Here is a 16,572-nt window from a genome sequence, read left to right on the forward strand (position 1 = left end):
ACGACCACAATTGAGCCCAACCTTTCTGTTGCTAAGTGAGACATGTCTTAAGTGAATTTTGCCCCAACCTTTATTGCCACATTTGTTAAGTGAATAATGGCAGTTGTTCAGTTAGGAACATGGTTGTTAAGTGAATCTGGCTTCCCCATTGACTTTGCTTATCAGAAGATCACATGACCCTGGGACACTGCAGCCGTCGTAAGTATGAATCAGTTGCCAAGCATCCAAATTTTGTTCAGGCGACCATGGAGACGCTGCAACGGCCGCAAGTGTGAAAAACGGTCACTTTTCTTTCAGTGCCGTTGTAACTTTGAACAGTCACTAAATGAACTGTTGTAAGTCGAGGACTACCTGTACTTCCTTGGAGGGAAAACCAAGGCCAGGGGAGCACCGGATGAGAGGGAAGCCATTAGACCTTGCAGAGATGTGCAAGGGCAAACTACAATCCTGTGGCTACCGACAAAGCGCCATTCGCGCCCTTCCTGAAGCCACTTTTTCTCTACTGAGCCTTACCCCGCCCCCCCCCACATACACAAATCTTCTCCCGGGACGGCTTTTGCGCGAAACCCTGGCTTGTTTTAACCATGGTTAGCAGCCGAGCAAGGAGGGATGAGGAGCACACCTCAAGCAGGGCGTGAGAGCCGCAGCAGGGCGTGGGCAGGCGTCTCCTTCCGCGGCGCCTCGCCTCACGCCGGGCGTCCTTCACTCGCTGGAGGCCGAGCTCCACAGCGGCTGAGGTGGGGGAAACCGCGCGCTCGCCTGCCTCTCTCCGGCAGCCGAGCTGAGAAGAGCCGAGGCGAGCCGGCGCCAAGCGGAGCGCTTTCCTCGCCGCCGCCTCCCGAGATGCCGCCGCCGCCGCTGCTGTTCCTGTTGCTGCCGCTGTTGCACCTTTGCGGCTGGCGGGTGCGGGACGCGGCGGGCTCGTGGCCAGCAGAGAAGGGACGAAAGGAGGACGAGGCGGCGCTGAGCTTCCAGCTGAGCCGCGAGCCGCTGCGGAAAGTCAGCCCGTTTTTCCTCTCCGTCACCCTCGACTCCAACCTCATCACCGACCCCAAGTACATCACCTTCCTCGGGTAGGTAAGCCGGCGCCCGCGGGCGACACGGGGAGCTCTTCCCGACTGACCGACGGGACGAACCCCCCCCCCTTCCCCACCACCAGCACCAGCAGCCCTCTCGCTTTGAAAAGCAGCACCTGACCCCTGGCTGCCTGCGGCGTCGGAGCCCTAAGCACCTGGTTTTTTTAATGCTTGGGAAGCCCCAACCGACCTAAGGAGTTTGGCGGCCGCGTTTGAACGACCCGTGCCGGAGAAATGTAACAGAATGACAGAGTTGGAAGGGACCTTGGAGGTCATCTAGTCCAGTGGTTCTTAACCTTTTTGAACGAATCGCCCCCTTGAGCCAGTGAGGAAGTTGTCATCGCCCCCCTCCCCCAACATAACCTCTCAATCACAACATAGGAAATAATTCTTCAATTTATGCAAACACTTTTTTTGTTTTCTTTGAAATTGTCATCAGGACATATGGATGCAAATAATTTATTTCCACTCTTTTCCCCATCTCTCCCATATTCTGGCCAATGGCGTGCCACTGTAAGGGTAGAGGCTGCTGCACAACGTGCATGAAGATAAGGGATGTGTATTCACATATGTACGGCGTTCTGTACTGAAGCTAGCTGGAGGAACATTTGAAAACACAATTCAATCCACTAATAGCGAGCGATCTGATGCTTTTGTATGACAGATATACAACGATTCACTGTATGAAAAAGTCTCAAAAGTGTCCCCAAAACTTCTCGCTCCATGGCCCCCATATCACCCCCTTTTCGTTCCTTCGCCCCCATGTCGCCCCTTTTTGTTCCATTGCCCCCCTGAAAAATGAAATTGCCCCCTGGGGGCCAATATCGCCCAGGTTAAGAACCACTGATCTAGTCCAACCCCCTGCTAAGGAAGAAAACCCTAAACCATTTCAGACAAGTCCCTTGTTAAAAACTTCCAGTGTTGGAGCATTCACCGCTTCTGGAGGCAGGTTGTTCCACTGGTTAATTGTTTTTGGTTTTTTTAAAAAATATATTTTATTGGATTTTTTAAGGATGGGGGGGGATAGAATAGGTAGGGGTATAAGATAGAGTAAAAAACAAGGGTTAAACCAAAGGTAGGGATGGATACAATACTGGGGTTACCCCTAACAATAAATCAACACTTTAGCAAGCAGACTGTCATCCGGGTATACATATTGAATGTCAATAGTTAATATAATGCTAAACAGCTATGTTATAATAGATTTATCATTAATCCTAAAAATGAGAAATTAACCAATACATATCATTCATTCTAAAAATAACCATGATTAATGAATTAATTGTTCTCACTGTCAGGAAGTTCCTCCTTAGTTCTAGGTTGCTTTTCTCTTGGGTTAGTTTCCATCTTTTGCTTCTTGTCCTGCCTTCAGGTGCTTTGGAGAATAGCTTGAGTCCCTCTTCTTTGGGGCAGCCCCTGAGATATTGGAACACTGCTATCATGTGTCCCCTAATCTGTCTTTTCATTAAACTTGACATACCCAATTCCAGCAACTGTTCTTTATATGTTTTAGCTTCCAGTCCCCTAATCATCTTGGTCCTTTGTTAAATAGGAGAGCAGGACTGGTGACAATGAAAGTTATGAACGAGTGTACTGCTGGGTGCAGGCGGGGTAGATCTGGGACCTTATTTGAACCCACTGAGAGTAGAGCAGAGCCCATTCAAATATTTTTGGCTCCATGGGTTAGTTAAACTGTGCTCAACTGACCTACCTTACAGGGTTGTTGTAAAACACGAGATGGCCATCCATGTAACCTAAACTCCTTGGGAGAGGGGCAGTGGTGGGATTCAGCCGGTTCGCACCACTTTGGCAGAACCGGTAACTAATTTTTTGTTGTCCAGGCCCAGAATGGACTTCCGGAAGTGGCATCCACACAGAGAACCGGTTGTTCACATATTTGAATCCCGCCACTGGAGAGGGGTAGCTATCAGAGATGAAAAATCCAAACTTTTAAGTGTCTTCTTTGCTTTTCATCTATCCATTGGGCTCAGACAACATGCACTTGGTACTGTATAAGTTTGCAGGTTACTTTGTAGCTTGCGAGGGTTGGCAAACCTTAAGTATATCATTGTCTGAACTTTTGGATGTTGTACAAATCCATTTTATGACCTTTCTTGCCACAGTTATTAAGTGAATCATGGCAGCTGTTAATTTAGTAACACGGTTCTAAAGTGGCTTCCCCATTGACTTTGTTTGTCAGAAGGCCACAAAAGGTAATTACATGACCCCGGGACACTGCAACCGTCATAAATATGATTTGCCAAGCATATGAATTTTGATCGTGTGACCATGGGGATGTTGCAATGGTCATAAGTGTGGAAAGTGGTCATGACTTTTTTCAGTGCTATTGTAACTTTGAAAGGTCACTAAATTAATGGTATATAAGTCAAGGACAGCATGTACTCCTGATTCAAATATCCATTTTGCTGTACTGGTGTAGGAAGAATGAGTTGACAGCATTCTTTATAATTATCTCCCTAGAACAATTGTCCTCTTAATTATCTGCCTGGCTAAAGAACTTGCTTTGCCATTTCCTGTAGCTCCTGTCTGGTGTTTTGGCTGGTGAGATAGACGCCAGGGAATCCTGCTGTCCCCGTTTCTGCCCACTGTTTTAGTCCCCTGACAACCCTCTTAAATGAATCCAGCAAGAAATGTATTTTTGGATGCTATGCAATTCTTCTCAATAGAACTGCATATTCTGAGACCGATTTATCTCTGGCACAGTTGCATGGTGCAATTTTGGCTTGATTATTCTTTCTTTACAGTTCTTTACAGTGCAATCCTTGCAGTGTATTTCAGAGAGATTGTTGTTGTTGTTAATTGCGAAGTCGTGTCTGACCCATCGCGACCCCATGGACAACGTTCCTCCAGGTCTTCCTGTCCTCTACCATCTTCTGGAGTCCATTTAAATTCACACCTACTGCTTCAGTGACTCCATCCAGCCATCTCATTCTCTGTTGTCCCATTCTTCTATTGCCCTCAAACTGGAATATCTGTTGTTGTTTTTTTCCAGGTATACGATAAACTGCATTTCAGCCTTTCTTTGCAAGAGAATGGCAACATCCCCTTTAAGGCTTGTGAGAACAGAAAAGCTGAATGAGAATCAAATCAATAAACCGCCTTGTAACCCCAATTTTATTTCTTAACCTCACATTGCTAGCCTTGCCTTTGTCCCTGAACAAATGCTCTGTGCAAATTTATCCTGTGGGCATTATTCTGCAAAACACCTGCAACATTAAATGCAAAAAAAAAAAAAAAAAAAAATCGAGTGAAGAAGATAAGGTATCGTTAGGCCAAAGCCCTTAATCCCACCTACCTCAGAGTTGTTTCATGAATACCTGCAATTATGTTAAGCTTCTTTGGATTGGAACATTCTGTTTATTCACTTATCTCTATTGGCACCTGAAGTGGTTGAGTCTGAATGCAAAAGTTGCTGAGTTCCTGATCTGGTTTAGGAGATAAAGTTACCCAATTAGTCTCCTACACATAATAGGGAGAAAAGGGATAGTTCTTCCGTTAGTTCACTTGGGATATGAACTTTAAGGCCCTTGTTCACCTTTGACATGGCTTGGTCTAATCCAGAGGTCTTCAAACCTGGCCCTTTTATGGCTTGTGGACTTCAACTCCCAGAATTCCTCAGCCAGGCGGCTGAGGAATTCTGGGAGTTGAAGTCCACAAGCCATAAAAGGGCCAAGTTTGAAGACCCTTGGTCTGATCCAACCCTGCTCTAAATGTAACAAGCCATGTCAAAGGTGAACAAGGGCCTTAAAGTTCATATCCCAAATGAATAAATGGAAGAATTTTCAGACTTGTCAGTTTGAAGATGTGTATGGACTTCTATGCTGGCTGGGGAATTCTTGAAGTCCATACATCTTCAAGTTGCCACGGTAGAGAAATACTGGATTAGACAATCCTTTACATTCTTAGATTTCCCCAAAACATTGTTACGTTTCTGTCTTGGGGGTTCTGGATGGTGAACATTCTGTAGTTCATCCCATTTTTCTCTATAACAGTGGTTCTCAACCTTTTTAATGCCACGACCCCCAACCGGTCGTAAGTCGAGGACTTTCCCTGCCCGGGAGCGCCGCGCATGCGTGGTGCCGCCCCCTGCGTCGGTCGAGGCGTAGCTGGCAAGCGGCAGAGACGGCGCAGGCCGACCACCGGCTGGGGCACCAGCTGGCCCAGCCCAAGGGAGGTAAGGCACCCGCCGGGCCCCACATGCGCCAGCAACCCTCCCTGCGCCCACCGGCCTCCCACCTCCCATCCCTGGCCCTCTTTTACTTACATTTTTAGTAGTTGCTCAGCAGGGAGGGGTGGAAACTTCCAGACAGCTCGCCTTCGCTGCAGACAACTTGGAGCACTGTTTGCAGACTGGGACTTTTGGCGGGCTCAGCAGGGCAGAGACAGCCTGGACAATTCCTATTGGCTTTTGAAAGCCAATAGAATTAGACTCTATTCAAGAGAGTCTATTCTATTGGCTTTCAAAAGCCAATAGAATAAAAGGGAGTAGCACAGCTAAGGAAAAGGGGAAAAAAATGGCGGATTGTGTTGTTTGGCAACCCCTATGAAATGATCGTTCGACCCCAAATGGGGTCCCGACCCACAGGTTGAGAACCATTGCTCTGTAACAACATCCCTGTTAGGTAGGTTGATGTCTATGGAAATTCTTAGTCATTTCAGTCATGGTTGTCCCAAAGATGTTTTTTCAAGAGGCAACTGGGCTTGCTTTGTTTTTCCTTGAAGAAGTTTCACTTCTCATCCAAGAAGCTTCTTCAGTTCTGACTAAATGGTGGGGAATCGAAGGATTTAGATTCCTTGCAGTCATCTGATCATTCACACTCTTTCTGAGAGTCATTGAGGCCACATGGAGTTTATCTATGCCCTCAGGGTCATCTGAATAAGGCAAAATGAGTGTAGAACCTTCATGGATGAGTATTATGAGTGTTAGATTAGACTGAGCAAGAGGGATAGGAAGCTTCTGTGGCTGATGATGGATTTTCCTCCAGTGACATTTAACACCTTAAACTCTGGACCATGCTAGCTTTCTATATGAAGACCTATCTAATGGCGGTTCTTCAACTAGAAAGACAGTGTGAGAGATGATGCAAGGAGGCTGTGTGATGGACTATAATGAAGCAGCAGTTTCCCTGGAAGGAGGGACCACATTCCAAGGAACAGACAGGACAAGAGACAACACAGCCTGGAGCTGGATAAGAGGCAGAGGATGAGAGTTAGGATAGCCACTCCCTAGAACAGGGGTAGGCAACCTTGGCTCTTTTATGAGTCGTGGACTTCAACTCCCAGAATTCCTGAGCGAGCATGGCTCAGCTTGGAAACCTCTCCCTTTCCCCTCAGCATAGCTGACTCAGGAATTCTGGGAGTTGAAGTCCATGAGTCATAAAAGAGCCAAGGTTACCTATCCCTGCCCTAGAATCTCTCAGGATATATCTCTTAGAGACTGAGTAATAAAAGGTTTACTCTGGAAAAAAGTCTGTGGAGATTCTCAGTCATCCAGGTGATGGTTGTCCCAACACACGGAATTTTGCAAGAGCAAATCCAAAGGTGCTTTCCAAAGGCAACTGGACTTTGTTTTTCCTTGAAGATGTTTCACTTCTCATCCAGTAAATTGAAGAAGCTTTTTGGATAAGAAGCAAAACATCTTCAAGGACAAAGTCCAGTAGCCTTTGGAAAAGCATCTTTGGGTTTACTGTGGCAACATTCTGTCTGTTGTGTGTAAGCAGATAAAGAACTGCCATAAATACTGGCTAAGTTGTTCTGTGTTGTTCTTGGTCTTAGTCTGACATGCCTATTAATCACAACAGGTATTATTGGGATAACAGGTTGAACCAAGTCAGTGAAAGATCTAGCACAGGGATCTTCAAACTTGGCTCTTTTATGACTTGTGGACTTCAACTCCCAGAATTCTGGGAGTTGAAGTCCACAAGTCATAAAAGAGCCAAGTTTGAAGACCTCTGATCTACCAGATACATTCGCACAATCCAATAAACATAGTTAAATTCAACCTTGGAAAGGATACTTATACCAAGTTATGTGAACCTAATCCTTGTCCTCGTTTACGATTCAGTCATTTATAGAAATTCAAGCAGTGGGTTAATTTAGTAAAGTTGTGAGAAACCTTACTAAATTAACCCACTGCCTGAGTTTCTACAATGGACTGTTACCGTCTTGTATTTGAACAGTGAGAGTTGAGAATTGCATGCAGAAAATAGGGTGGTAGAGGCAGTATGTTTGCTAAAGCCTAGAAAATAATAGAGGATATTTTCACCTGTATATATCTCTTCTGCCTAACATACAAAGATGCAGGAATGTAATATGTATGAATTAGGGAAACTCCCTGGCAGCAGTCTGAGAAGAAACACCGGTTCTTCAGCAGATCACCATAAGCTGGCATAGAGTTCTTTAAATACATTTCCATTTTGAAATGTAGGCATGTTTCAGAAGTCATAGATAGTTCTACCGTAGTTGAGAGAAAGGATCTACAGTGGTGAATTTATGGACATCTGCCAGGACCTAGGTAGTTCCCTGGCCTATGGGCTTATCTGAATGAATGTACACAATTGACAAGGATCCCACTCAAATGATACCATTTTTTATTTGGGCATAATGGACAGAGCAAAGAGACTCAGTGTGCCAAACAGCTAAATATTAGAGGCTGGGATGTAATGTAAGGACCCACCCCACTTTGCATCTTAAGAAGACAGAACTCTTGGAATAGCTCTCCCAACAGGAATCCTTTATTAAGAGAAAATGGTTGCAGGCATGCTAGACAGGACTTGGGGTTCAAGCTCTCCCATTCAAGGTTTTAAGGGGTTCCCCAGTAGTCCCACCCAATCAACCCCCCTTCCAGTGATAGTTTCAAGTATCACAATTCCATCCCCTTTCTTCTTCCGTCTGGATGGAGACTTCGGATAACTACATGAAAGGCAATTACTCTTCTTTGATATGTTAAAGCTTAGAGGCCACAATAAACACACATTCAGTCCTTTGAAGTGTGCTGAAGGAAGTGAGGGCCATAAAGCCCCTTTGCTCTCCCCCTTTTCTCCCTCTTATGGCAGAATCCAGAGAAGGCAGAATTGGGAGTTTCTATGTTTGATAATTAAAGATGAAATATAATTGGATTCTGACAGTAGGCATGTTTCAGAAGTCATAGATAGTTCTACCGTAGTTGAGAGAAAGGATCTACAGTGGTGAATTTATGGACATCTGCCAGGACCTAGGTAGTTCCCTGGCCTATGGGCTTATCTGAATGAATGTACACAATTGACAAGGATCCCACTCAAATGATACCATTTTTTATTTGGGCATAATGGACAGAGCAAAGAGACTCAGTGTGCCAAACAGCTAAATATTAGAGGCTGGGATGATGTGTATATCAAATCCATCATTTCTAAAACTTAGCATCCATATGAGCATGCCAGACATAACTGCAGGTTACAGAGAGAAGCTGGATCATAGTGAAGATCAGAAATGTTATAAGATAGATATATTAAAGATGGTTAAAAAGTAGATTGTAAAAATGTTAATATCACTTACCACTTACCAATGCCTTGGTAAGGCCACACTTGGAATACTGCATCCAGTTTTGGTCATCATGATGTAAAAAGATGTTGAGACTCTAGAAAGAGTACAGGGAAGAGCAACAAAGATGATTAGGGGACTGGAGGCTAAAACTTATAAGGAACAGTTGCTGGAATTGGGTATATCTAGTTTAATGAAGGATGAGGGGGGACAGGATAGCAATGTTCCAATATCTCAGGGGTTGCCACAAAGAAGAGAGAGTCAGGCTATTCTCCAAAGCACCTGAAGGCAGGACAAGAAGCAATGGATGGAAACTAACCAAAGACAGAAGCAACCTAGAACTAAGGAGAAACTTCCTGACAGTTAGAACAATTAATCAATAGAACAACCTGCCTCCAGAAGCTGTGAATGCTCCAACATTGGAAGTTTTTAAGAAGAGACTGGACAGCCATTTGTCTGAGATGGTATAGGGTTACCTGCCTGAGCTGGACTAAATGACCTACAAGGTCCCTTCCAACATTATTATTATTGTTATTGTTGTTATATCTGTATACTTTTGGGTAACTTAATGTGCTGAACATCCTTTGTGACTTTGCTCAGCTGTCTACCCTCTTAGAACAGTTAACTATGTAAACAGGGCAGCAGGGGTCCCCAACCCCCAGGCTGCGGCCCACTATTTGGCCACAGAAAGGGGGAGTACATGCGCACGCATGTGCTTCCCCACACATGAATAGCGGGCGAGTGTGTGTTGTGTTCTCCATTTGCATGAGCAGTGGATGCCCACCGCTCACATAGAACCATCCCCTCTACCCCACCCCCTGCCAGACTGCAAACTGGAAAGGTTGGGGAACTCTGATTTACAGCAGGGGTCCCCAATCCCCGGTTCGTGGATCGGTACCAGGCTGCGGCATGCCAGCAACCAGTCCGCACAAATGGCTGTCCAGTCTCTTCTTAAAAACTTCCAGTGTTGGAACATTCACCGCTTCTGGAGGCAGGTAGTTCCACTAGTTAATTGTTTTAACTGTCAGGAAGTTTCTCCTTAGTTCTAGGTTGCTTCTCTCTTTGGTCAGTTCCCATCCGTTGCTTCTTGTCCTGCCTCAGGCACTTTGGAAAATAGCTTGACTCCCTCTTCTTTGGGGCAGCCCCTGAGATACTGGAACACTGCTATCATGTCCCCCCTCATCCTTCTCTTCATTAAGTACTGGGCCGTGGCATGCCAGAAACCGGTCCGCACAAACAAGCAAAGCCCCATCCATGGGATGCAGGCAGGACACAAAACCACGCATTCTCCGGTCCATGGAAAAAACTCTCTCCGCGGAACCGGTCCCTGGTTCCCAAAAGGTTGGGGACCTCTGGTTTACAGTACAGATCTTTCCATACAAGTATCCTGCATAGGTTGTACTTTGCCATTGTTTGCAGCCACATTTTACTTCAAGTGGAATTTATGGGCACTTTCCAAGTTTAGCTTCATGTAAAGCCTTTTACATCAGTGAAGATGGAATTATTTGAACACGCGTATATATTTGTAATCTATGTTTATATTGTTTGCTTAATGACATTGAACCTTGAAGTTCAATAGCAAAAGAAAAGTAGAACAGCAAACAAACGTATTGTTTTCAAGTGCCTTATCAAATATCTGAGGTTTTATTAGCTCTAATAAGGAAGTTGTCGTCAAACAACATGGTTTTTAACTGATGAAACCCTTTCTTTTCAACTGAGATATAATGCAGTTTATTTTTGATCTGATTTCTGAATAGACCATCGCGTGCTCTGAAAATCAGGCTATGTCACAAACCGAAGAAATTTTGGTTTATAGCCTCTGCACATTTGATCAACATCAAGCAAATTCAGTCTTTCTCCAGCACTGAAGTGATAGAAACCAGGAACATTAGTTTAAATCACAATATGGTGTTAATCTAAGCTCTAGAACACTTTCTTTTGCGTTGGGCACCCAGATTTTTAATCCTGAATCAGTTTTCAGTTACAGGTAGTTCTTGACTTATGTCTATAATCAAGACTGGTATTTTCATCACTAAGTGATGCAGTTGTTAAGTAGTCGTCATGTGGCTGGACCCAATTTCATGACTATCTTTACTGCAGCCATTAAGTGAAACATACAGTCTTTAAATAAATCCAGTTCCCCAATTGATGTTGCTTGTTGAAAACTGACTGGGAAGCTTGCAGATTGCAGGCACATGATCTCAAGACACTGCAATCGGTCATAAATGCGAGCTGGTTGCCAAGCAACAAATCACGATCAATTGACTGGCTGCCACAGACGTAATTTTGAGGACAGGTTGTAAATCGAGAACTGCCTATCACTGTGTGGCAGTTGCTTCTGACAAACTCAGAAGCAAGTAGGGTGGTACCAGATTAGTCTGTTATAGGTAGCCCTTGACGTATGATCACAACTCAGCCCAGAATTTCTTTTGCCACGTGAGACAGTTGTTAAGTGAATTTTGCCCCATTTTACGACCTTTCTTGCCACAGTGGTTAAGTGAATCACTGCGGTTGTTAGGTTAGTAACATATTGTTAAGTGAATCTGGCTTCACCATTACTTTGTTTTCAGAAGGTCACAAAAAGTGTCCACATGACACTGGACATAAATATGAGTCACTTACTAAGCATCCGATTATGTGACCATGGGACTATGCAATGGTCATAAGTAATAATAATAATAAAGTTGGAAGAGACCTTGGAGGTCATCTAATCCAGGGCTTTTCAATCAGTGGTACGGGTACCACCTGTGGTACATTGGCACCTGGCAGGTGGTACGCAACCATCCTAGAAAAGTGGTAGCAGGGGAGGGGAATGAGCTGAACCGGTGGCAGCACCGCACAAGCCTGAGCGAGAGATGGCTGGAGCTACAGGGTTGTCAGGGCTCAGCGGAAGCGCCAGGATCAGTGCCGCTTTCCAGCTGATCGGCGCTTCTTCGGGGCTGTCAGGGCTCAGTGGAAGCGCCAGGAGCAGCGCCAGCTGGAGCTCGGCGCTGATCCTGTTGCTTCTGCTGAGCCCAGAAGAAGCACAAATCAGCTGGAAAGCAGCACTGATCCTGGTGCTTCTGCTGAGCCCAGAAGAAGCACCAATCAGCTGGAATGTTGCAGCCTCTCCAGGGTCTTGTGATTTACATTCAGATGCTTGGCAACTGATTCATATTTATGATGGTCACAGTGTCCCATGGTCATGTGAAGTGACCAAAACCTGCTCAACCACCCAGCAGATGGGTGGAATAAAAACCAAACACACCTCCCCCCATCTCCACTGCCAATCCTCAACAGAAATGTTCACAATAATGAAAACCTCAGAGAGGAGGAAGAGCGCCGCCAGGTAGGCAGGCAGGTGTCTTGCTCGGCTGTGGCTTGGGGGGCACTTTTTTCAGTGCCATTGTAATTTCGAACAGTCACTAAGCGAACTGTTGTAAGTTGAGGACTACCTGTACTTTATCACTTTTTTCTTCTTTTTTTGGTCAAGTTTTTGACACCTTGCTAGGCGATTGGTGGTACTCGGATGTTGCCATATCCTAAAAATGATACAATGGGTGAAAAGATTGAAAAGCCCTGATCTAATCCAACCCCCTGCTCAGGCAGGAAACCCTATACCATTTCGGACAAATGGCTGTCCAGTCTCTTCTTAAAAACTTCCAGTGTTGGAGCATTCACCGCTTCTGGAGGCAGGTTGTTCCACTGGTTAATTGTTCTAACTGTCAGGAAGTTTCTCCTTAGTTCTAGGTTGCTTCTCTCTTTGGTTAGGTTCCATCCGTTGCTTCTTGTCCTGCCTTCAGGTGCTTTGGAGAATAGCTTGACTCCTTCTTCTTTGGGGCAGCCCCTGAGATATTGGAACACTGCTATCATGTCCCCCCTCATCCTTCTTTTTAATTAAACAAGACCTACCCAATTCCAGCAACCGTTCCTTATATTTATTTATTTATTTATGAGACTTATATACCGCTTTAAGTGCAAGCACTCCCTAAGCGGTGTACACCAGTAAGCAATGTATATATATATTTACATTGCCCCCAACAATCTGGGTCCTCATTTTACCTACCCCGGAAGGATGGAAGGCTGAGTCAACCTTGAGCCGGTGAGATTTGAACCGCTGACCTGCTGAACACAGTCAGCTAAAGTGGCCTGCAGTACTGCACTCTAACTGCTGCGCCACCTCGGCTCATATAGACCTCTAATCATCTTTGTGTGAAAAAAGGTCATACACATCACTTTTTTCAGTGCTGTTGTAACTTGGAGCCATTACTAGATTAATTGTTGTAGGACGAGGACTACTCGTCCTGTAAGTAGGAAGGTGAAACTAACCATCCTTTCAAAAAGACAGGTTTCTATCCCAATAGACCCCAAAAGTGGGAGAAGAAAGGCCCAAGAATGTGATCCTTGATTTTAAATATAAATAGGCTTTGCATCTGATAGTTAGCAATCCCTGGCATTCTTTCCTAATAGCTTCCTTGCTTTTACCTTACATTAAATCTACCTCTCAAAGGTCTGCATTAAAGATCTGCAGCCTACAGTGCCAGTCATATCCTGCCAGGAGAAGGCTAACACTCTGCACAAGCTCAGTGGCATTCTTTGATCTTGGTTCATCCCTGCAGGGCGGCACTTCCCAGGAAGCGCATCATTTAAAACGGACAGCTTCAAAAACCAAAGATGTGCATAAAATTTGCACGTGCTTAGTTTGAGAAAAGTATGCACATGCATATGCAATTCTATAATTTAAATAGAAATGCGATTCTTCTCAGCATCAGGAGAGAAACTGTGCCTTCATAAATGGTGGTTCTGCTTAGTTTGTTGCCGTTTCTAATTATGGATGGGCACACTGCAGTTCCTGGATTTCTTACTGTGCATTCCTTGTCTTGAAACCAGCGATGAAGTAGACACCTCCTTCAAACAGAAGAGGTTTTAAAACAAGAGTAGCTGTCTATTTTTTGTAACCCTTCAAACTGAGAACCACCTTCTATAAAATATCCGGCATTATTCATAAAGAGCAATCAGTGTGAATCAAAATATTGGTAGCCCCCTACTTACAACCGTTTGTTTAGTGACCGTTCGAAATTACAATGACACTGAAAAGAAGCATGACCGTTTTTCACGTGACCGTTGCAGCATCCCCATGGTCATGTGATCAAAATTAGGATGCTTGGCAACCGGCATGTATTCATGATGGTTGCAGTATCCCGGGGTCATGTGATCACCTTATGCCACCTTCTGACAAGCAAAGTCAATGGGGAAGCCAGATTCACTTAACAGCCATGTTATTAACTTAACAAGTGCAGTGATTCACTTAGCAACTGTGGCGAGAAAGGTCGTAAAATGGAGCAAAACTCACACAACAACTGTCTTGCTTAGCAACAGAAATTTTGGAATCAGTTTTGGTCATAAGTCAAGTGCCACCTGTATACAGGGTAGACTGAATCCTTAAATCCTAATTCAGATGAACCTGTAAATAGAGGAAGTCTCTACTCTAGCTATCCTTCAATTAAAAGCAAGTTTTTCCTGGCACTCTATCATTAGGGTGACCTGAAGCTCCTTCTTAAAAGTAGCATACTGTATACTTTGCGGCTCCAGAATGACTCAACCGTGTCAGCTCTTAAGAATCTGGTCTGCTTCGTAGAGCAGGAGACGTGACAGGTAAATCACTTGTCATCATGTGATTTGCAAATTGCCGGTGTCCTTGAGTTTTAAAAAATCTTGATTTAAGGGTTTGACAAAGCTTACACAAGTAGCTGGAAGCTGCATTAGTTAGTCCAACTTTTTGCAAGTTGGGGATTAAAATCAAGTTGGGAATATATTGAATTGACAATGAAGTCAATTACTTCTGGTAAGAGTTTAAAAAATATTTAAGGCTCAGGGTCCTTGGAACTTAACCACAAGTGACACTGTGACATTTTTAGAAGAAACTGTAATAGAGTTTTTTAACCCATTTCCTCATTTGGGGGTAAAAGTTATGTTAATGTTTTATAATTGTTTAGGCCAGTGAGATGTACTGTACTAAATTTGTTCATTGCCATAGGAAATTATATTGCCACTATTCAAAGGTTTGCAGACACAACTTGTTGTTGTTGTTGTTAGTTGTGAAGTGTCTGACCCATCGCGATCCCATGGACAATGTTCCTCCAGGTCTTCCTGTCCTCTACCATCTTCTGGAGTCCCTTTAAGCTCATGCCTACTGCTTCAGTGATTCCATCCAGCCACCTCATTCTCTGTCGTCCCATTCTTCTCTTGCCCTCAATCTTTCCCAGATTAGGCCCTTCTCCAGTGAGTCCTTCCTTCTCATTAGACACCACTTAGGAGTGTGGTTTCTTTTCCAGTTCCTTGGGGGGCTATACATATGTTGCCTACCCTTGAATTAAATTAATTTCAATGAATTAAAGCCACTGTTTGGGTTTGCACAGTATGATAAACTGCGAATTGCTTTTTGTTTATTGAATAGATCATACCTGATATGGGTTACCCGATATACCAATGCATAAAATCGTAGTTTATACGTCAAAACACTGTTTTTTGCAGAACATGCTAAGCCAAAACCTATCAAAGGGGTGTGCAAGATGTGATGTTTGGATGAAAAAACATGGCCTAACATCTTTGGCATTAATTTCCCAGTTCTACAAAACTCCGTACATTGACAAGAGGCTTGTCTCCTGCCTTTTTGAGATTTGGGGGCACCAAAGGAGACTTCCTGATCTTCGATCCTCAACAAAAGCCAACACCTGAAGAGAAGATTTTTCAGGATTTCCTTAGAAAACAAGGTAGGATGCTTATCCAGCTTATGAACGGCAACATATTTCTTCCTATTCTCCACACCTACACCGTCCATGAAGACCAAAAAGAATTTTTACAGTGGGCATTTAAATCATATCCTGACAACCCAGCGTCACCCATGGGCTGTATGAAACTTTAGCCTTTGCTATGTCTATGGAGATTCTCAGTCATCCAGCTCATGGTGGTTCCGAAGGTGCTTTTCAAAAGACACAACTGGACTTTCTTAGTTTTTTCCTTGAAGACATTTCACTTCTCATCCAAGAAGCTTCTTCAGTTCTGGTTGAATGGTGGGTAATTCAGGTGGCCTTGAGGACTTTCAGAGAGCTAACCACCAGCCTTCAGAGTGCTAAAGTCCAGATAACTTCAAAGAATTCAGGTAGGCCTCAATTTACAACCTCAATTGAGCCCAAAATGTCTGTTCCTAAGCAAAACGTTTGTTAAATATTTTACAACTCTTCTTGCCACAGTTCTTAAGGGAATCACCGAAGTTGTTAAGTTAGTAACATGGTTGTTAAGTGTGAATCTGGCTTCCCCATTGGCTTTGCTTGTCAGAAGGTCGCAGAAGGGGATCACGTGACCTTGGGGTATAGCAGCTGTCATACATGTGAGTCAGTTGCCAAGCGTCTAAATTTTGATCACATGACCCTGGGGATGCTGCAATGGTTGTAAGCCTGAAAAACGGACATCAGCCACTTTTTTCAATGCTGTTGTAACTTTGAAGAATCACCAAATGGACTGGTGTAAGTCAAGGACTACCTGTAGAAATCCTTCCATTCCCACCATTGAGCCAAAACCGAAGAAGCTTCTTGGATGAGAAGGGAAATGTCTTCAAGGGGGAAAAAAACCCACAAAAAATGTCTAGTTACCTTTTGAAAAGCATCTTTGGATTCAGGCTGTGCTCTCTATGGCCTGCAGAGCTCCAGAAACATGGCCGTTTTCCATGATTGTTCTTGTTAAAAATTTGTTCAATTATTTATTAAGTTTACTGGGAGGAAGGAAGTTCTTTTTTAAAAGTGCCTCCAAGGATAACACAACAACAAGACACAAAGTCTCATTTGTCACTGCCTCCATGGTGTCTCCTGCTCCTCAAGATAGGGCAATAGAGCTGCGTAGCTGATAGCTAGTTAGCTTTGTCTCAGGATCTCTCTCTCTTGAATTTCTATACCACGGATGCCGTCTGTTAGCAGTCCTT

General features: G+C 44.2%; 1 protein-coding gene across 1 annotated transcript in view; it reads left to right on the forward strand.

The window, feature by feature from the left end:
• The first annotated feature begins 659 nt into the window (after positions 1-659).
• The window catches only part of HPSE (heparanase), a 32,475-nt gene continuing 16,562 nt past the window's right edge, over positions 660-16,572 (forward strand). Inside the window, exons 1-2 of the mRNA XM_039350840.1 lie at positions 660-1,073; positions 15,222-15,367. Coding sequence (XP_039206774.1) covers positions 844-1,073; positions 15,222-15,367 — 376 coding nt within the window. The 5' untranslated portion in view covers positions 660-843. The remainder of the gene's footprint in view (positions 1,074-15,221; positions 15,368-16,572) is intronic.

This window comes from Crotalus tigris, unplaced genomic scaffold (genome assembly GCF_016545835.1).
Source record: "Crotalus tigris isolate CLP2741 ecotype Arizona unplaced genomic scaffold, ASM1654583v1 scf7180000018362.2422785, whole genome shotgun sequence".
Taxonomy (NCBI): Eukaryota; Metazoa; Chordata; class Lepidosauria; order Squamata; family Viperidae; genus Crotalus; species Crotalus tigris.